The 20,942-nt window shown below is 41.3% G+C and overlaps 3 protein-coding genes across 6 annotated transcripts in view; all 3 read left to right on the forward strand.

The window, feature by feature from the left end:
- Nucleotides 1-4,928, forward strand: part of LOC108942571 (low-density lipoprotein receptor-related protein 6-like) — a 34,555-nt gene extending 29,627 nt beyond the window's left edge. Inside the window, exons 17-22 of the mRNA XM_018765992.1 lie at nt 1,307-1,543; nt 1,760-1,870; nt 2,070-2,300; nt 2,664-2,800; nt 3,224-3,321; nt 3,858-4,928. Coding sequence (XP_018621508.1) covers nt 1,307-1,543; nt 1,760-1,870; nt 2,070-2,300; nt 2,664-2,800; nt 3,224-3,321; nt 3,858-4,146 — 1,103 coding nt within the window. The 3' untranslated portion in view covers nt 4,147-4,928. The remainder of the gene's footprint in view (nt 1-1,306; nt 1,544-1,759; nt 1,871-2,069; nt 2,301-2,663; nt 2,801-3,223; nt 3,322-3,857) is intronic.
- Nucleotides 4,929-8,021: 3,093 nt separating this feature from the next.
- On the forward strand, nt 8,022-14,897 carry LOC108942535 (BLOC-1-related complex subunit 5). 3 transcript variants are annotated; one of them, XM_018765947.2, is made up of 6 exons: nt 8,022-8,032; nt 8,318-8,327; nt 10,745-10,826; nt 10,914-11,057; nt 12,156-12,313; nt 13,705-14,897. In XM_018765947.2, exons 3-6 carry the CDS (start codon nt 10,769-10,771, stop codon nt 13,930-13,932), a joined length of 588 nt encoding a protein of 195 aa, XP_018621463.1. In that variant the 5' UTR covers nt 8,022-8,032; nt 8,318-8,327; nt 10,745-10,768; the 3' UTR covers nt 13,933-14,897. The 3 variants fall into 3 exon arrangements, with proteins under 3 accessions (XP_018621463.1, XP_018621466.1, XP_018621461.1); XM_018765950.2 differs by lacking the exons at nt 8,022-8,032; nt 8,318-8,327 and adding an exon at nt 9,738-10,214 and having other exon boundaries at nt 10,745-10,834; XM_018765945.2 differs by lacking the exons at nt 8,022-8,032; nt 8,318-8,327 and adding an exon at nt 9,741-10,214.
- A 2,499-nt stretch (nt 14,898-17,396) lies between these two features.
- Nucleotides 17,397-18,901, forward strand: LOC114910570 (cAMP-responsive element-binding protein-like 2). Of its 2 annotated transcripts, none has more exons than XM_029252248.1 (3): nt 17,397-17,586; nt 18,397-18,594; nt 18,697-18,901. In XM_029252248.1, exons 1-3 carry the CDS (start codon nt 17,572-17,574, stop codon nt 18,853-18,855), a joined length of 372 nt encoding a protein of 123 aa, XP_029108081.1. In that variant the 5' UTR covers nt 17,397-17,571; the 3' UTR covers nt 18,856-18,901. The 2 variants fall into 2 exon arrangements, with proteins under 2 accessions (XP_029108081.1, XP_029108082.1); XM_029252249.1 differs by having other exon boundaries at nt 17,397-17,506.
- The last annotated feature ends 2,041 nt before the right edge of the window (nt 18,902-20,942 follow it).

The raw sequence follows: 20,942 nt of genomic DNA on the forward strand, positions 1-20,942 counted from the left end.
AGACTTTACCCTTAGAAATTTTAAAATCTTTTGCCTTTTTGATTACTGACAAGACTGCAGATATAAAATCCTGTGCTGAATATTTATGGAATAGATATTATGTTTGTTTGCTTTAGAATCATTTAGATCTAATATTAGTTTCTTTAACATGTGATCCCATGTAATAAGCTTACTGATATCTCCTTGCCTTTACCAAGGTAGACCAACTGAAAGTGAAGCATAAATTGGAAAAAATCAAGTGCAAGTGATACAATGATGCAACAGACAAAATGATTAGGATTAGGAATTATGGTTATATCACCTACATTTATTCATTCAGCTGATGCTTTTCTCCAAAGCGAATTACAGTGTTAAGGTGCTTACAGTTATTTACCCATTTCTGCAGCTTTTTTTTTTTTTTTTTTTTTTTTCTTTTACTGAAGCAGTTCAGGGTAGATACCTTGCTCAGTGGTACTACAGCCAGAGGTGGGAATTGAATCTTTGGGTCCAAAGGCAGTAGCTTTTACCACTGCACTACCAGCTGTCCCCTACATATCTGTATTATGTATTGATAAAATAAATACAGTAGTAACTTTACAGGCTATTTCTTTGTTTGCTCTTTCCCATGTTTTTTGACACTCCAACACACAAGCACATGATTATCAAAAGTATAACGGCAAAAGTTCTCTTAAATCTATTATTCTTTGGTATTTAAAATTCTAAATTAAGGTAATATTTAAGAATATAAACCTACAGCTGATCGAGAGATTTACTTACCAAGGCTTTATGAATTAGCGAAGTCATGCCAAAGCCCGTTAGCGATTGGCTAAAATCATGATGTCATCCTCTGAGATTTGTCGTGGTTTGCCAAAATGGGTGGCTGGGGTTTATCGTGGTTTGCAGATAAGCTCAGTTCATAGGGATCATTTGATGTTGGAAATTTCACAATTTGTGAAATATTTTTACAGTTGAGGGAAGGAAGGAAACTTGATGCATATAACTTTGGCTATCTCCAAAGTTATAGAAATGGCACTTACTGTCTTTTTGCTGTCAAACCCCTCGTGTGTAATGTGTTACAAATGCAGACAAGCATTTCATTTTGATTTCTGTGTTTGTCATAATTTAAAGGTTTCAACTGAGTGCACTTGATTGGATTCCCTCCATTTTGTTAGGAGTAAGTTAGGAGGATTGTCTTGAGGACAGTAGTGCAGGTTTCTATATGACCTGTGATATAGTGAGCTATGTGGGCATTCACCATTGGCACAAATTTTCTAGTTTGTGTTTCAGCATCTGATTTTGTGTGCCTTGCCTTTTGTACTCCTTCCAGAGCCCCCAACATGTTCCCCAGAGCAGTTCTCCTGTGCCTCAGGCGAGGTGGACTGCATCCCACATGCCTGGCGATGCGATGGCTATGCCGAATGTGATGATGGCAGTGACGAGTATGATTGTCCTGTATGCTCCGAGATGGAGTTCCAGTGTGACAGCCGCCAGTGCGTAGCCCTGGCCCTGCGCTGCAATGGAGAGCCCAACTGCCAGGATGCCTCTGATGAGAGCAAGTGCTCAGGCAGGCCTCTACCAGCCAGCCTAGTAGCTGTGCATCATGTGTTTGCCTGTGTGCATGTGTAATGTTTTTCAGAGCACATTCACCTTATTGTACACTTTTTAACACATTGCTGTATAAAGTCTTTTTTAAAATGCCAGTACTATACATTACTTGTGGCGCTAGTCCATAGGAGTTCTGTAAAGTTTAGTCAACAATTGATTTCTTTTCCTCCTGTAGTCCGTTGCCCTCCTGATAAGTTCAGGTGTTCAAATGGGCAGTGCATTGGAAGGCACAAGAAGTGTGATCATAACATGGACTGCTCAGACAACTCTGATGAAATCGGCTGCTGTAAGTTCAGTGTATTTGTTTTTCTATGAATCCAGTATAATCAGCGCTCCAGTGTTTGCAGCATTTGATGGTGGCTTTAAGTGTCGGTATGTGGATATGGAGCTAAGTTAATTATCATATGAAACCCACTGGGGGAAATGCTTGAATGACCAGAGATGGGATGGGAATTGACTGCAGGTGGTTCTACTCCTGTTGCCAGACCCAACTGAAGATCCACCACCCCAGCCTGTCAGCGTCATTGGGTCCATTGTGGGCGTGATACTGGCGCTATTTGTCGTGGGAGCTGTATACTTTGTGTGCCAGCGTGTGCTCTGCCCGCACATGAAGGATGACGGTGCGACAATGGCCAACGACTTTGTCGTACACGGGCCCTCTTCAGTACCTCTGGGATATGTGCCACACCCAAATTCCCTGTCAGGATCTTTGCCAGGTAATTAGAAATTTGCATAGTTATTTCAACACAATATAATTCGGGTCATCCAATAAACTGACATGTTCTACCTTCAAAATCCTAAAACAGCAAGTACACAAGCCATGGTATATTTGGCCATTGTGGTGGAATCTTAATGTGTTCAGTGTATCATTGGAACCTTTTAAATCAAGACAGAAACCAAGAGCCTTTTGGCTGTTTATGGCAAGGGCCTTGTCACATTACTGTACTTTAGTGTGATTCAAAAATGAATTATAGAAGTGTGGTGAAGTGTCTTAAAATGGAAGTTGTAAGCAGTGAGGTGTGTGCCTTTCAATCAAAAATTGTTGCATGCTGATAAGAGCAGCTCCTTTGTCTCTGCAGGTATGTCTCGAGGAAAGTCTGTGATGAGCTCTCTGAGCATCATGGGAGGCAGCAGTGGGCCACCATACGACCGGGCCCACGTCACGGGGGCCTCCTCCAGCAGCTCCTCTAGCACCAAAGGCACATACTTCCCACCGGTAAGACCCCAAAATGAGTCCTGTTTGTAGGCTCTGCAATCGTCACCCAGTTGCTGGAGGCATGCTGTTGCATAAGGATGATTTCATAGTAATAGTGAGGACATAATTTTGGACAATAACTAAGCTTTTTGATTAGTATTGTAGTAAAAAAAAAAAAAAAAAATCTTGAGAGAGAGCATGGGTTTTTTTTTTTTTTTTTAAAGTGCTGAGGGTATACTGTGTTTATAATTGCTTGTTGACACATAGCACAGTGAAGTATAAACCTAAATTTTATAGAAGCTCCCTAAAAATGTCTGTTTCATAACCAGACGGCTGGTCTTGGTATGGGAGGTAACACAAGATGGTGCTAGAGTTGACTTACTGCTGTAGCCTTGGTGTACTCTCACACATGCACTTCATGTGCTTTCTCTGCTTCACTGTCAGATGCTGAACCCACCACCTTCCCCTGCCACAGAGCGTTCCCATTACACCATGGAATTTGGGTACTCCTCCAACAGCCCCTCAACCCACCGTTCTTACAGGTACCACCTATACAACCTCCCCTTGCATTCATGTTCCCATTGGGTCATTGTTCTTTTTTCTGTCAGACAGTAGTAATATTGTCATAGTTTTTTAGAAAGAGATACCGTCTATAGTGGGTCAGTCTCAGGACTACTAGCCAACAAGTGGTCACACAGCTCTCAATTTAGAAGTGTAGTAAAATGGCAGAATATTTTCCTTACATTGGCACAACTCAGTTTGGCTGTTTTGCATAATAATTCACTGCAAGGACACCATTGTGTGGCAAATTCTGTTTTTGCTGCCATGCAGTTTCCTAAGTGAATTTTTTTTAGTGTCTGAATTGCATTAGGAGACAAAAAAGCCTGTACTTCTGGGTTCTGAGACATTCCTAAGACACATGCAAGCATTTAAATACTATTTTTTTGTGTGTGTGTGAGAGAGAGAGAGAGGGGGGGGAATTCTTGTTCCTCTGGTTTCTGCAAATTTAACTTTGTGTATTAAGTGACATTCAGCTAGAACTAAGCACTCCACCCTTTTGTTTGGCATCACCCTGCAGCTATAGGCCGTATACCTATCGACACTTTGCACCGCCCACTACGCCCTGCAGCACGGATGTGTGCGACAGCGACTACACCCCCGGCCGTCGCATCATTCCAGTAGCCAAGGGATATGCCAGCGACTTCAACTATGACTCGGAGCCGTTCCCACCACCGCCCACACCGCGCAGCCAGTACCTGTCAGCTGAGGAGAACTACGAGAGCTGCCCCCCTTCGCCCTACACCGAACGCAGCTATTCCCACCACCTGTATCCTCCACCTCCCTCTCCCTGCACAGACTCATCCTGAGCTCTGCCCAGTGCCCCGCTCCTCCGTGTAAATACCAATTGTGTATACTTTGAGTTTTAAAAAGGACTTATGAACATGGGAAGGACATGGGAATTTTGTACAGTGTGAAAAAATTTGAGAGGTCTGGGGTACCATGGAGCTAGAGAATATTTGTACAGTACAGAGATATTTATATTTTCTATAAACCAACTACTGGTTGTGCCATTGAAGTTTTTATTAAAAAAAGAAATTTGTACATTTTAAGTTTTATTAAATCACCGCAAATGAAATACATTGCCTTAATCTGGGAGATTACAGTGTACTAGCTTCCTATGGGACTAAATTTGGAAAGGGATATTTTAAGATAGTCATCTGATGCCAAAAATAATTTTTAAAGAAAGTATGCTGTACATGACAAGGGAGAAATTGAGCCTGGGGACAAATGTGAATCAGGTCTGTCTGTCCCAACTTGTCTAATCTGAGGTGGCCATCTTGTTGAGGACATTCAACAGGTTCCTCTGTTGTAGCTGCTCATGCACAATAACCTGGAAGCAGAAATGAGAATCAGTCTTTATATCCTGTCTGGCTTGATTCCTTCATCTGGAACACAAAGGAGACTCAATTGCCAGCTTTGTTGCGCTCTGGAATATCATTGAAGGAGAAAGCGGAACCATCAAAGCAATAGTGGAAGATTAAATTTAGGTATTCTCTCTGCTCCATTTTCTACAAGACATTGTCATATCAGCATGGTCAGCCTGTGGGCCTCAGCAGTAGGCCATGTTTCATAGGACTGCTTACCTTGTGTGTGATACGACACTGATCTAGGGAATTTATGGTACGTGTCAAGAAGAAACTGTCAGGCGCCAGGGACTGCTCTGCCACCACCACCCCCCCACGAACAGAGAAAAGGCCTTTCCCAGGACGTCACTGCGCTGGTCACTGTGGCCAATCATGAGATTCAGGATGGACTACGTACATTACGATGCAATTAACCAAATCGTCTTATTTATTTATTTTTATCAGTATGTGCCAGAGTGCGATTGTGAACTGTTCTCTTTGGAATAACCAAGACCAAGCGCACCTGCAAGCGGTTTTCTCGACTGTCTGCTGTCCTTACAGTTCACCCCTTACCCCACATTTCTGCTCAACCAAGGACAAGCTTTTGTGCCTGACTAGTTTTAAACAAGGTTTTTAGTCTTAATTTTAAAAATCCAGTGCCCTCGAAATGTTTTCAATATTTTTGTACAACATTGTGTAGATATCATATTTATAAGCTACAAAATGTATTGTTAGTTTTCTGTAAATCAATTGACTATATCCTTGCGGTACTTTTCCTTGTACATTCTTACAGTTATATGAAGCCTCATTTTATTTTTCTATTGCATATGTATGGAGACAATCTGAGACAGACAATTAAAAGTATATATATATCCAGGTATCCTTGTGTTTATGTTGCAAAGTAACTCAACTTGAGTAATATTTTTTAATAGAACATTTTATTTTCTAATCAGATTTTAGTGCCAAATAATTTTTAAACTCTTTGGTTCATTTAGCTGATGCTTTTTTCCAAAACAATTTACAATGTTAATCTGCCTGCAATTATTTTACCCATTTATACAGCTGTTGGTAATGTTACTGGAGCAATTTTAGGGTAAGTACCTTGCTCAGGGGTACTGCAGCCCAAGGGGAGGATCAAACTTGCAACTTTAGGGCCCAAAGACAACAGCTCTAACCATTACACTACCAGCTGTCCTGCTGTGAAAGTGTGTGCCTGAACATCATCTAGTTAATCTGCAGATCTCCTGAAGGGGTGTTCTTCATAAGTTTGAAGACAAGATTGGAGTGAAGTGGTTACTCTTTTCAATTTGGTGCTCACTTGGTTATGTTTAGGAAATTGTAACATTTTCATCCTTAACAGCAATTTCTATCAAGATACTGACTTTTTATATTAGCAATCAATCTGTGCATCAGAACTTGTATAGGACTTTTGTGCTCTGTGTCAAATGGAATAACCAGTGCGTGTAACATGGTGCTGGGTGTTCGTAGCTGCCTGTTGGACTCCATGGTCAAATCTTGGGTTTTGCTGGCTTCTAAAGCTTATATTTTAGCTGGTTTCCACTTACAGTCCTGCTTCCAAAAATCTTGTTAAACTGTGGTATAGAATGTGACCAACTTTAATTTTTATAAACTCACTAAGGGTTTCATCATTGTCCCCACAAATATGGTGCATATATTTTTAGTTAAGTCAAATGGTTGGCAGTTCTGTGCTGCTAAATTGTAAAACATTTTTTTTTCCTGAAAGATGTATAGTTTTCAAGATTCTGCCACCCTTTCTCAAGCATGCAGATGTGCCTCAGTTTAATTACACCTTAAATGTCAATCACGAAGTTGCCAGAGAATCTTGAACTCAGTCCACGCACTCCCAGAATGTGCAGTTACTTATGTTAGGGAGCATTACCTGTGTACCTCTATGTATTGTCTTTTAACCTGTGAAGGGGGAGCACCTGGTAGATGGACAAGTAAGTTCAGAAAAACTTTTTCTTCCTCTTTGCTGGCCAGCTCTGTTAGTGACTTAAGGGCTGCAGGGTAATCCTCAGTCTTTGTGGTCATCCATATGTTACTGCAGTTAGACAATATGTGATGTATGTGTTTATGCTTGAACACAGCTGGTTATCATGGCTGTTATAAAGTAGTTTCATCACTTCAAAAGGTCTTGGTCCTAGGGTGGGGATTAGTGTTTATCATGTGCATATGCTTGTTCATGCATGTTTGAATTTTAAGATCCTCACCTTCTAAACATCTAGTTTATTCACACGTTTTCACTGAAAATGGAAACCCACTGTCTGGACTCAGTTAATTTGATAACATGATGGCGTTAAACTAAGACTAAAACTGCATATGAGACAGGCATGATATGTTAAGGAACAACTTCACCCCTTGCTTATGGCTGCTATGCTTCATATCATAGCTAAACTTGTAGCTGGAAATGAAGCACAGGCCGTGCCATCTCAAGCCAGTGGTTCAAGTCTAGTTTTTTCCTCAATCCGTATTTAAGGGAAGGCAACTGAAAAGTGTATTTGTAAACTTCACAAACCTGGATGGAAGCATAAGGTGCAGACGTGTCTGTGCTCTTGTTTTTCACATAATTTGGTTCAGCCACTTTACTTGCTGCATTGATTCCCCACAGTAACTGCAGCGGTTTGTACATTCGCTGCTTCACATACGGCCCGTGTATAGAAACACGTTTCCAATCATCCAGTCAGTTGGGTGTTTATAATCGCCAAGTTTGTTTCTGCATACTCAACTCTTCTCCGTTTCGGAGAAATTATATAGTCTTATGTTACCATTACTAGCAGGTAAAAACACAACCCGACCGTCAAAAAAAAAAAAGAGTAAGTGTTGTCTAAGAAAGATGTACTGTCTAACAACGGTATCTGTTTCTGTGTATTTCTTACTATCAGCCTTAAGAAAGGTGCAATCCCTTAGGGGGACTGCAAGCACTTAAACACCCCGATTCAGGAAATACTACGTGGCACAGCCATTTTTTTTCCGCACTCCGTTCCTTTGCGGACGCCGGTCGCCCGCTCATTCTCAGCTACGTATTAACCCACTTCCGCAAACGAACTTCCGTCGTGTGGCGTTGAACCGGAAGTTGTCATTCCAGACTTTAATTTTTTTTTCTCTTTTTTTTTTTTTTTTTTTTACGAATATTCTAAATATTTAGAATATGGAGAGAGCAGCATTCCGGCAACTGAGGATAAAACGGGTGTACGTAGAGGGGGGGAAATGAACAAATAAGAGCATGGTTGTAGGTTGTCCAGAAACATTTGAATAATTTGGGATGTTCTTATGGCTTTCTTATTGGAGGAGATTTTTTGGGAGAGGGGAAAGAACGTGTTGAAGATAGGTATCTTGCTTTGTACACGTGAAACTTTCCCAACATAACAGTATGAAAGAGAGCCATACAGTCAAATATTAATACGTCAGAAGATGAGGAAAAGACGTACAGCAGTTTGACCTCAGAAATACTTACATTGTGGACAGAAATTTAGATGAGGAATAGTTTAATCCGCAACCTTGCACTACTAATAGTAATTTTTGTAAATTTGTGATTTACGCCCCCTCTGTTCTCCTTGTTGTGTTTTTCTTATGTTTTTCTTTCCTTATAATTTATGTCATACGCTGCTGAGAGGATTCACAGGGTAAGAATCTCATTGGTACGGTGTAACAAACCGTTTACTGTACACATGACAAACTCTTGACAACCAAGAGATGTTTCCATTAAATTTAACTATTACGAAGATTATGATTAATGATTTTAAAGTGTAACTTTTATTTGGTACCAACCACATATTGGAATAAAGGCAGGATATTGACTACTTACGACAGGTCTTGGGGCTCACTAATTAGCAATGACTGATTTAGGAAAGCAAATAAGCATGTAATATCAGAGATACTGACTCCATCTTAATGTTATAATGCATAGAGAAGTTTTACTAATAGAAACACTTTATGTACTAATTCTTTTTTTTAATCTAGACAGAGTAGTGCTGCTGTCTCACAGCGCCTACGTGTGAGAGGACGTGGGTTCGATCACCACTCCGTCTTTGTGGAGTTTGCGTGTTCTCCCCGTGTCTGCGTGGGTTTCCTCCAGGTGCTCTGGTTCCTCCCACAGTCCAAAAACATGCTGTTCAGGTTCCCCCATAGTGTGTGAGTGACAGAGGGAGTGTGTGTGTGTGTGTTTGTTCAACTGATGTAGGGGTGAGTGACCCATTGTTAAGTAGTGTAAGTCACCACGGTGAATAAGGTGTGTGGGCTGGTAACACTATAGAGTTCATTGGAAGTCGATTTGGAGAAAAGTGTCTGCTAAATAAACAAATGTAACGTAACGATGCTTAGCCACGTTTGCCTCGCAATTCCCCCACGAAATCAAGTGTCCCAACTGTCATTATCAGGTATGAAAATTAAAAAAAAAAAATCCAAGTAAACCAATGTGGCAAAAAAGATTTACAAAGTATAAATTGATTTTTTCCAAACAACGTGAAGTTATAAGTTGTTATGGTGAAGAAGCAGTTTATATAAATCAACATCAAGGGCCTGTCTGTGGAAATCAGATAGTATACTGTAACAGGAAGCCTTGTACACCTAAAGTCACACGATAACTGCTTTTAAAAATAATGTAAAGAATCCAAAACCAAATTGCGGTGCTGCAAGCACACTTCTTAACGCATTGACTCCCCTCGACATACTTCGTCGTATTACATCAAACGACGCCTGTTACTTCTGAAGGCGGTGTGAACCGGAAGTTATCGTTACTTACTTGCTGGTTGTTAGTGAAAGTTATTAAAAACGTTTCACTTTAAGATTGGCACTTCGTTAAGACTTTACAACATATAAAGAATAATAAATCAAGATGTACTGTTGAGTTGTTTCACTTCTTGTATAGTTTGCGTGGAATATGCGTGTAAATCGTGACAAAAGAGGAATGTAATTAGAGATGTGTATATATATATATATATATATATAATATATATATGTTTGTTTACAGTTTCGTTCATTCATTGGTGTTGTAATTATGTATGGTTGGTTGGTTGTTTTGGTGCTGAAATGAGTAAAAATAAAAGAAGATAGGCGCTTTTATGCTACATGGCAGCTGTCGCTTTGTCGTTTGTGAACCGGAAATGCAAAGCAGCCGTTTTATTTGTTTTGTTTCACGATCGTGAGCCGGAAGTGATCTACCATAAATGCGGACGTGCTGCTGCATTGGTTTTGGTGCGGATTTTATGGTCTAACGATATGGAATAACATTCCCTGATTAAGGACTGAAAATAAAGTCGACTCGCAACATTGAAAGCTTTGTGGAACGTATAAATCTTAAGAAAAAGGAGCATTCTTGCTTTTAATTGCATTTTCACCTACAGAATGAAGTTAATTTAACTGCTTGCTGTCAATCTCACTGTTACAAAAGCATAGGAAAATGTCCACGTTTTAAAGGTTTGTTACCGTAGCACTTGACTGGTGGTGGACTCATTCTTGTGACAATCAACCTAACTGAAGAAACTGAGCGAGGTCGAGGAGACGAGTCACGGGTACGCTTTCTTATTCTTACTTTTTCCAGTACGTGTGTTTAGCTGCCATGGTGGCTGTTTGTCCCTTTAAATGTGTCCTCAGAATGTCTGATTTTCCCTCATCATAGCTGCAGTGTGTCCAGTGACTAGTCTACTGTTTATATGTTTATAGAGAAAACAAAGAGTGTCGTCAAGATTTTGGTTATTTCGTTTTTGCTGCTGTCTCACAGCGCCTGGGTGGTGCGAGAGAACGTGATTTCGATTCCCCGCTCAGTCTGTGTGGAGTTTGCATGTTCTCCCTGTGTCTGCGTGGGTTTCCTCCGGGTGCTCCGGTTTCCTCCCACAGTCCAAAGACATGCTTCAGGTTCCTTCATAGTGTGTGGGTGTGTTTCATGGATGAGTAACCCCTTGTAAGTAGTGTATCTTGCAATATAGTCATCTTGGTGAATAAGGTGTGTCGGCTGATAACGCTACATAGAGTTCATTGGAGGTCGCGTTGGAGATCAACATCTGATAAATAAATGTAAATGCTGCAATTTGTGTTGTTCCAGGATCAGTTCTGAAAGGCCTCCCCCATGGGAGCGGAGCAGAGCGGTGATTCGGAGCACAAGCACTCCGATTACAACACTACAGGTACCAGGGTGTGTGTCTCGCCACTGCTGTGGTGTCTCGAGGTTAACATCTACTCACATAAGGGATGATTTCTCCTTGTCGTAACAGTCGTCCCCTCCCCTGCAAAGCAGAGGGCAAAAATGGATGACATCGTGGTGGTGGCCCCAGGGACACAGTCCTCTCGCAACATTCACAATGACCCCGATGTCATCAAGCTGCAGGAGATCCCCACCTTCCAGCCTCTGCTCAAAGGTATCTGCAAGCAAAGCGCTTCCTGAGATCTTTTCCATGATTCCTGCCCATTGCATTTCCAGGATCAACATGAGAAGTTACTACCTGGATGAAAACAGTAGCGCAAGCGCTGTAAGCATCATCTGACACTGCAAAGTTATTCTACAGACTGAGTGCATGCACTTAAATTGGTTTTTAAAAAATATGCACACATTAAGAAATATTCTTTCTTATTATGTTTCTCTAGTTCTCTAACTTTTCTTCAGGTTCTGTACCACAAGGGGGGAAAAAAAAAAAAAACCTCAAGGCCTGTAGCTGGTTGCTGCGGTTAGTTAAACATGCAGCCACAAGGTGGCAGTGTTCACCAGTGTTGAATGAATTGGTGAGCTTGTTTGAATTTCCTTGACCCCTCCATATGTTTACTTCATGTGATCTAAGAATTGTGGAAAAAGTTGCTTAACCATTGCAGAAGTAGCTAATTAGCATCAGCTGGAATTAAATAAATTGCCAAGGGAATGCTGGTAGCATAGTGGTTAGAGCTATTGCCTTTGGACCCAAAGGTCGCAGGTTTGATCCCCACCGCTGGCTGTACTGCATTTGAACAAGACACCTAAATTGCTCTAGTAAAATTATCCAGCTCTATAAATAGGTAAATGATTGTAAGCATGTAATGATTTTGACCTTAACATTGTAAGTCGCCTTGGAGAAAAGTGTCAGCTAAATGAATAAATGTAAATGCTAATGCTAAATTATGTACAACTGGAGTAGCATTAATTTCACCCTGAGAGGGTTAAGGCAGCATTAAGAAGACAGCTAACTGTACAATTAATTTGTAAATAACCAAATCGGTAAAGTATTTATGTGCATCCTACATAATTTCTTCATATTGGTAATTCTTGTTCTAATATGAAGTTCTGGTCCAAGCTGTATTATAGAAGCATAGTGTGTGAGTCAGGCTAACCTCTGGATGGGACAACAGCCCGTTGCATGGCCATCACATCACTCACAATTTTGCGCACTATGGGCAATTTAGATATTTCCTGTTGTCATGTGTTTTATTTGGGACACAGCTTTTAAGTGCGTTTGCATTCACAATTCGGACCCATCTCTATTGTCCAGGGGTCCTGAGCGGCCAGACGTCCCCTAGCAGCGGGCGCCTGGAGAAGCTGGACTCGGTGCAGGTGTTGCAGCTTTGCCTGCGCTACCAGGACCACCTGCACCAGTGTGCGGAGGCTGTGAGCTTCGACCAGAATGCCTTGGTCAAGAGGATCAAAGAGGTACTTGCCATGTACATGAATCTCCTCCCATACTCTTTTATTATCTGACTCGGGTATCAGTGGAGAGGAATATGCAAAGACCTGGATTTAAGCTAGTGAAAAACTTTGATTCCCATCAGTCTTGGTGCTTTTTCTTCCTCTTGTTTTCAGATTCCTTCATTAAACCACTTGCAGGTGCACTCATACCTGATGCCCTTCTATGGAGTATGTGTAGTACTGCTGTGTTTTCTCCCCTGCTACGTTCTATCTGTGTTTGTAGTGTGGGATTCTCCAGCTACGTGGCCATCGGGGGATATTAATAATCTTGTACACAGTGTGTTTGCAGTGTGGTGCCTCTGTGGGCAAACAGGGAGTCTATGGATGATGTTGCGCGGGGAATCTTGGAGCCTCATCAAGCACATGCGACACAGCAAATTGAGCACTAGAGATGTCAAGTAGTTGATGTCACAGGAAGATACATTTATTCATATCAGAATTTCATTTGTACTTAAGCTTTCTGCAAATGTGTCTGCTTAGTGAATATTACTTGTATCTGTTTAGATGTTTGGCATGTTTTTCATGGCTAAATTTGACAAAATTCAAAGTTTACAAAATGTTAACTGACAGGCACACAAGATAGTGAGTAAAGAAAATGAGTGACATGGAATGTTGTGATTTAGACTGGAGTTGCTGCTGTTCTTTCTCTGGGGTTATGAAGGTCATGTTTGTGTTGTCAAGGAGCAGAGATAGCGAGCAATAGTGTCTTATTGTGAGAGGCATGTTCTGAATTCCCCCCAGGTCCCAACTCTTCGTTACCAGGCAGCAGTATGTTATTGAGCCTATTTATGCTCTCTTTGTGGTTAGTTCAGGTGTACCTGCCTTACAGGGTAGATTTTTGTGGCTGTTGGTCAACTTCCAAACCTCTGAAGTGTATAAAATTTTATTCATGTTGTAGGTTGGAACAGAACGCAAACTGTGGTGGTATAATGGATCTTGTAATGGTGGTTGATTCTGACTTGCTTAAGAAAAACCCATCTAGCTAGAGGGACTTGTTTTGCAGTTTTACTTCCGGAAGCCATGTGTGTTTGTCAGCTGAACATATGATGGTTTAATAAAGATTTCAGTGAGGGAAGTTCAAGCAGGAAAGTGGTTCCCAAAGAAACATTTATGCTCAGCTGTGACTCATCCATGTTGCTTAAGATCATGTTAAATCACAAGAACACTATGACATAATGATACTGTGCTAAAATGTTAATATCAATATTATATAAAGGCATAAAAGTAAAGTGAACAGAGTCCAAAAGCTGTGTACTTAAGTACCTGAGCACACAGCAGTGGTCAGCTATATGTGTTCTCTGGGTGTTGTGACTGTTCTAATGGAAGAGGGATTTCTCTGGGTTTGGGGGAAACAGATGGACCTCTCGGTGGAGACACTCTTCAGTATCATGCAGGAGAGGCAGAAGCGGTACGCCAAATACGCGGAGCAGATCCAGAAGGTCAACGAGATGTCCATGATCCTGCGTCGCATCCAGATGGGCATCGACCAGACGCTGCCACTAATGGAGAGACTGAACAACCTGCTGCCAGAGGGCGAGCGCCTGGAGCCCTTCAGCATGAAGCCTGAGGGTGAGGCCAAGTAGCCATGCCAGTCATTGGAGAAGCCCCACCCATTGCATGAGAAGCTCCGCCCAAAGACAGACTCTTGAGCTGCCCCTTGTTACAGAGCCCATGGGTCAACAAAAGGATACATGAAGGTGAATTGACTTCTTGGGTTGTGTGTGTCGACGGGTTGCGTTACTTATTGAATATCAGGGATGACTGTATGGGCAGTATTAGAACATCTCATGAGTTCTGTACTATACATACAGTATTAGACTTGAATAAGAAAGAGGGACAGAATGTGCTGTCCTGCAAGGAAATGACATCCTATGTAGATAGAGCTTGTAAGAACACTAACGGATCTTTCCCCAATCTGTCTTCTTATTAGGCATGTTAAAGTGTTTCTTACCATTTTTCACACAGTTGAATTTTGGTATAGCAAGCACACTCCTTGCCTGGTTTAGTGCTTGAGTCATGTGGTGGACATTGACAAAAATGCAAGTCCGTAAATGTTCGTCATGATGTGGCACAGTGCTGAATCTCAAGTCCAGTGTACATGAAGCTGATTGCTAAATAAAACCGTGTTTACTGTTAGAAATGTTAAACTAAAAAAAGCTTATCTTCTGTATTTCTGAAATTAAAATTCTTAATGTGTAAAATTCACCATTTTAGTTTGAGATCTATAATGTCATAATGACATATTGAGCCCACGTTATATTTTTCCTTGTAAAAACTTGCACAATTCTCAATGAGGATTAGAGAGTAAATGAGTGCCTTTTTAACATCACGCCAGCCAAATCCACTGGCCTTTCTTGCACTTTGAACTGTGCATCTTGATAATGTACCATTTTTTCACTGTTATAGAAATAGAATTGTTTAAATATGGTCAATGTACAGTTTTCTGGGAACATCTGATGTTGCTTTAGATCTATGTACACAAAATGCATGAAAACATGACTGTCAGTCCAGTGAGACTATTTAATAAAGCTCCAGACTTTGAGCTGTCTAATTATGGTGGATTTCGGTGTTCTATTTTAGTCCTACACCTGCTGGTAATAGTTTAATATTTTTCCCCAAGAGCACAGCAGCAGCCCACTCCCACTGGAATTTTCAGCTACAAGTTTGAATTCTTAAACACCACCCTACCTGCTGCCCTGGAAATCTCACAGAAAATTTGTTCTGCATCTCACAGGCAATATTTTATTTGATCAATACATATTTACAAATATTCAACTGGTAAGCTTCTGAAATAAAAGCAACAAATGTTCTAAAACAACTAAGACTTTTTTTTACTTTAGCAGTACTGCTTTGAATCCTTAGTTTTATGTACATTTATAACATTCTTAATGTGCTTTCTGAATGTATTGTTTTTATTCTTTGTACTTTATAGTCAGTACGAATATTGCAGTAGAGCAAACGGATGGAACAGAACTGTGTCTCAAATCCTGCCCATGACTAGGTATGAGACAATCATTGTCTGTCCCTACTGCTGCTGCAAGTCCCAGGTCTCCAAAGAAATCAGTTCATCTCTATTCAAAAAATCACAGAAGTCAACATTTAAGATTTTCAACTGATTTCCAACAGAAAAAAATAACATCTGCATCACCTTTTTTCTTTCTTTTTCTGGCTAGCCCACACATTACTCAAATTTGCACACATCAGTATTACAATATGCTGAAGCATGCAGAAATTAGACTTCTGGCCTTTCACCTGTAGGTCTCATTGAAACAGCCCTTCCTTCAGTTACAATTATTGAGGAGAAAAGTACCTATGCTCTTTTTATGAGCTCTTCAACTATACTCCTTCGGAATCCTGGAGAGGTACTGGATTTCTGCTATGGAGGCATGTCTAGGAGCCTGCTGAATGCAGACATAATGTACATGGGGTATACAGTGTGGAGGGACACTGTAAATGTGGTATTCTTAGGTAACCTGAGAAATGTTACAAAGGTATTAGTTTTTTGGTTATAGTAAATATGATAAAACAGTACAGAAAAGTATGCATTTTTGCAAAAGTCCCTAATTTTTTAATAGAAATTTTATGTTACTGTGTTGTCCAGGTTGACAGACTTGGAATGTGAGTTATTGAGTGACAGTGAGGCATGGATTGCTGGGAATTAGCAGTGCTGAGACTCTATTGCTGTTAAAATGATAAATATACTGGTTTCCAACCTGAGTGGCCAGATATTGGTTATGAAAAGATTTCACAAGAGTTTGTTCTAAATGTTGTCAAACCAAATGTATCTGAGAGCATTTTTCCTTTTAGTGATCCTTACTAAAGTAGGTTAAGACTAAGGTGCTGGAAAACATCAGTGCTGGTGTTGGACCACGTGTGACTATGAGGAGAAGCTCTTTTCGAACAAAGGATAGCAAACCCAGGAGATCATCAGGATGAGGATGGAGAGCCAGAGAAATCTGTACCAGTAATTCTTAACCACTGCTCTTCCTGTTGCCCAGTGACAGTGAACTGTGAGAATAGCTGGAGGACTTGTAACTTGACTCTTAAGTTCTGTGGACACACAATGTCCAGCACAGTACATACTGCCCGTGGCTGTGGTCAAACTGCTCTGCGCAGCCTAGCTGGCCTGATGTCTGCGTATCAGATGCGCAAGACCGGCCCCCATCACAGTGCACTACCCTGTTTACCACCAGCTTCTGTGAAAGGTCAGCTTCTCACGGAGCTCCAGCCCTAATATAGCAACAACTCGGCATTCGGCTACACAACTACGAAGCTGTAGCTGAAGGTAGGGTTCTAGTGGTCCAGAGCCTATCCCTGAAGCAGAGGGTGCTGAGCTAAGCAGAGTATGTCCGCCCTGGAGGGGATGACGGTCCATTGCAGGGTGTTCCAGAGGAGTAGGGTCTCTGTCCTGAGCTCACACACTTCTATCACATCGGCTCAGTGTCTGGAGGAAGCGGGACCACCTGCATCCATCATATACCATCTGCATCCTTCAACACGGACCAGGTCTCCTCCTCCTGCATTATTATGGTACATGTGACATTTTTACATGCACCCAATAGTTCATTCTTAGAACATTTCAATAAGTTTAGTGGGCAGCTGATAGTGTAGTGATTGGAGTTGCTGTCTTTGGACCCAAAGGTTGCAGGTTGAAGTCTAACCTCCAGCTGTTGAACCCTTGAACAAGGTACTTACCCTAAAATTGCTCCAGTAAGAATTAAATAACTGTATGGGTAATTAATTGTGTGTGTGTGTGTGTGTGTGTGTGTGTGTGTTATGGTCACTCTGGAGAAAAAACATCAGCTAAATGAAGTATGTAATTTGTAACACTCTTCCATTTACATTTAGTTACTTTGCGAAAAAAGCCTTTCTACATTAATTTATATACAGTAAAAATTGATATGACTAAGTATTTGTTTAATACGACAGCCAACATCTGAGGTAAATTGTAAACACGCAAACCATTATGCCGCCATTATGGAGTAAAAAACTCCAGCTCCCAGAATGCCAGTAAGTTGCCAGGAACCGGAAGTGACAGTACCGGAAAACCCCTGTTCAGAAGTGTTGTTTGTAACATGTGACGAAGAGTAGTTATGTAAACACCAAGAAACGGCAAACAGCGTGTGTTACTCATTATTTACGTTCCTTTTCTGACAAGTAAGTTATTTCATACATTTTGGTTCTGTTTGTCTATACACTCTGCATAGCCTGGATTGACCAAAATGGATGACAGCAAGGTAAGAGCCTGGCAGCGGATGTAAGTTGTAACGACATGATGATCATGATCATGATCATGGTCGTGATTGTGTTTTTAACTTCGTAACTCCGTAATAACGCGATCATAATGTAACATAAACTTCACTAAAAGCTCTTTTGATGTCCCTGCATGGGCTATCGATGTCGCAGTGAGTTAGGAGTCATAAATAGTTAAATTACTCTTGAAAATATATATGCCATATGGTTTACATTTCTTTACCACAACAACAAGGCACCCCGATACTGTATTCGTAAGATTTTTGTTTATTTACAAATTTATAGTTTTGATTTTATGGATTTTCACTAAATCTGCACGTTTTTGCAGTATATTTATTTCGCTTTCATACGATTTTTGCCAGTGCTGACAACGACAAGACTTTTAAATAAACAGTTTTTGTGATCAGAAAATTATTGGAATATATGTTAGAGTTTTATCAAATGTTATGATTGGGAATGTCTTATTCTCTGTATTCTGCACCCATCTCTGTCATCCTGAATACGTTTAAAACCATGAAAATCACCAGGCCAGACCTAGTGACCAAGTTCTCCTGGGATTTGTTAGTGTCTTTTGTAAAAATTTAAAATATGTTGAAAATCTCTTTTCTAGATATGGAATTTCATGTTATTCCTTCTGATATCCTTTTACTTCCCCTTTAGATGTTAAAATGCAGGTCCTCCTGGGTTAGGACCTGTAGAGGAGCGGTGTCCCTGTGGACGTATGCGCAGCGATGACCCTTTCCATAAGTGAATGACTGTTTTTTTTAATAGTGAAGAACCCTTTCTGCTTTCAGATGGTGGGCGGAAAGGTGAAGAAGCCCGGAAAACGGGGCCGCAAACCGGCCAAGATTGACCTGAAGGCCAAGCTGGAGCGAAGTCGGCAGAGCGCACGGGAGTGCCGCGCCCGCAAGAAGCTGCGCTACCAGTACCTGGAGGAGCTCGTGTCCAGCAAGGAGAGGGCCATCTGCGCCCTGCGCGAGGAGCTTGAGATGGTCTGCCATGTCCCTTGGACCCCCCTTTTTTGCACATCGGGCACATCTTTTCTTGTTGTTCATTTTCATCTAACACTGTTCTGTTTCTTTCCTCTGCCCCAGTACAAGCAGTGGTGCTCTGCCATGGACCAGGGCAAGATTCCCTCTGAAATCAAGGCTCTGCTCACAGGGGATGATCAGAAAACATCTCACTGTGCAAACAAATCGCCAAAAAATGGGAAGAACCACACTGCCAGCAGTGAGCAGAGTAAGTCTGCCTGAGCGAGTTGGCTGCAGCGCATACTGAAAGAGCCACGGCATCAGACGATGGAGATAAAGTGAGAGTGAAGATATGATTCAGTATGATTCAAGTGTGACTAACAGCATCTTTAGATATGTTCAAACAATGTTATGGAGCACCTTAAAGGAAATGTCTTTTCACTGAATAATTATGATTAAGTCCACATTATTTATTCTTATCCACCTATCTGAGTTTGTGTGGTAGCTTATAAGGCTGTCTTTGTGGGTCTGAATATATAGATGATATTTGTGTATTAAACGGTGGCATTTTTAAGTAGCATGATTATAGCAGATGAAAATTTCTTAAGTTTATAAAATTTAATTTATTCCATATAATGGGCAGTAGAAATGTGCAGTGGAAATGTTTGTTGTTTAGAAAATTGTGAGGATGGTGTTTGTGTTTTATAAATGAACGTTTTCCAATTCATAGTTAATTTTTGAAAAATGCCAGTGTTTGTGTCAAACTACTTTAAAATGAGGCGAGACCCGAAGACTGAAATGAAGAACCTTATATTTTTGTTGATTTTTAATCGTAAAGCAAGTTATTGCACTTTCCGACTTTATATTCACGGGGGAGAAAAATATGTACAGTTCCAGCCGACAGTGTGAGTCCACAGGCTAGAAATGAGTTTTTTCACAAGGCGTTCAGTTGAGGTGATGAGGAAATGAGGCGCCGTGTCTTCTGCAGCTGTTCTGCAGGTATAGAACACGTGTGTCGCTTTTACTGTCCTGTCCGGTGTATTCCATACAGGTGTAATCCAGGCGTAGTCACACTTCACGCTGGTGCTGTACATTTAATGGTATTGTGGTTAAAATAGCCCCTGTTGATTATGAAGTCCAGTGTGTGTGTGCCCTGCGGCTCATCATGTGGTGTGAAGCTGTTGTGGTGTTCCCTGAGTTTACACTTGCAATTTGCTAAAACTACAGGAAGAACATTCTAGAGATGTGTACCCTATACGTAGCATTACGGTGCTTCTCAACAATATTTCTGTCCAGACAGGTTTTCGGTTATTTCACAGCAGTTCGCCACACGTGTTCAAGCCAAAAACTGTAATTCAGTTTTTGGGAGGAAAGCCGAGGACCTGGAACACGGGCAGAAATGAGTGGAATAAATTCCATTCAGTAACCTGTCTTATGGAGTGTGCAGCAATAACCAAACTTGGTTTGAATGCTGTCCTGGTTCCTGGTTTGCTGTCTGTTTTCAAGCCAATTTAGGGCAAGAACTGGAAGGCTTTTCAGTTAACTTCCACCAGCAGCGCAGCATTCGTGTGTGTGTGTGTGTGTGTGTGTGTGTGTGTGTGTGTGTGTGTGTGTGTGTGTGTGTGTGTGTGTGTGAGAAAGCGAGAGAGAGAAGAGGGGTGTTTAAATAAAAAAATAAAGAAAATAATACAGGCACCTTACAAGGAATTATGCACTTTATCCTGCTTTTGACGGGACTAATCTTTTTTTGCCATTCACAAATTTGCAACATGACACCGAGGGCTGTGGGTTTTGTGCACAGGTGTATTTTAACATGCCATCATGTTCTTTTTGTCATGTGCTCAGTGTAGAAGAAGGACAAAGGTATCATGTATCCCAGTATGTTTTTGTAAATCTTTCACATCCAGTGCAAACTGTCCATTTAAAACATTAAAATGTTTTGCCATCATTGATAGTGCGAGGTGATATTTTTGACGATTTTCACCAGTGCCGGTACCATCTTTCTGTGTGTTTCAGCCCTTTTTTCCAGTGTTAGTTGTTGCCGCACACCTAGTTCATCTGTTTGCATCTCAAAACAGAGCAGTCATGGGAGCTGGGGACAGAAGCAGGGCTGTGAGCTCCTCCGGGACACACACACACACACACACACACACACACACACGAGCTGTGAGCTGCCCGCTGTCTCTCGCTCTCCACACTGTAGAGTCGGCAAACTGTGTCAGCACTGAAGAAGATCGCTGTCCACCCACTTCTGCCCACTTCCATCTGCTGTCCTGTTGCCGCTTACTGCAGTGAAACACGGCCCGGTAGGACCAGCACGGTGCCACCTGCTGTCCCACTGTAACTATGGAGGAAGAAACAGCTGGTAG

This window comes from Scleropages formosus, chromosome 5, assembly GCF_900964775.1.
Source record: "Scleropages formosus chromosome 5, fSclFor1.1, whole genome shotgun sequence".
NCBI classification, from domain to species: domain Eukaryota; kingdom Metazoa; phylum Chordata; class Actinopteri; order Osteoglossiformes; family Osteoglossidae; genus Scleropages; species Scleropages formosus.

Excerpts from the sequence above, each read along its gene's own strand:
- LOC108942535 (XM_018765947.2), top strand. The coding sequence starts at position 10,769 with ATGGGAGCGGAGCAGAGCGGTGATTCGGAGCACAAGCACTCCGATTAC. Across the intron at positions 10,827-10,913 it reads CTCCGATTACAACACTACAG|TCGTCCCCTCCCCTGCAAAG; the intron begins GTACCAGGGTGT and ends TTGTCGTAACAG. Across the intron at positions 11,058-12,155 it reads CTTCCAGCCTCTGCTCAAAG|GGGTCCTGAGCGGCCAGACG; the intron begins GTATCTGCAAGC and ends TCTATTGTCCAG.
- LOC114910570 (XM_029252248.1), top strand. Across the intron at positions 18,595-18,696 it reads TGCGCGAGGAGCTTGAGATG|TACAAGCAGTGGTGCTCTGC; the intron begins GTCTGCCATGTC and ends CCTCTGCCCCAG.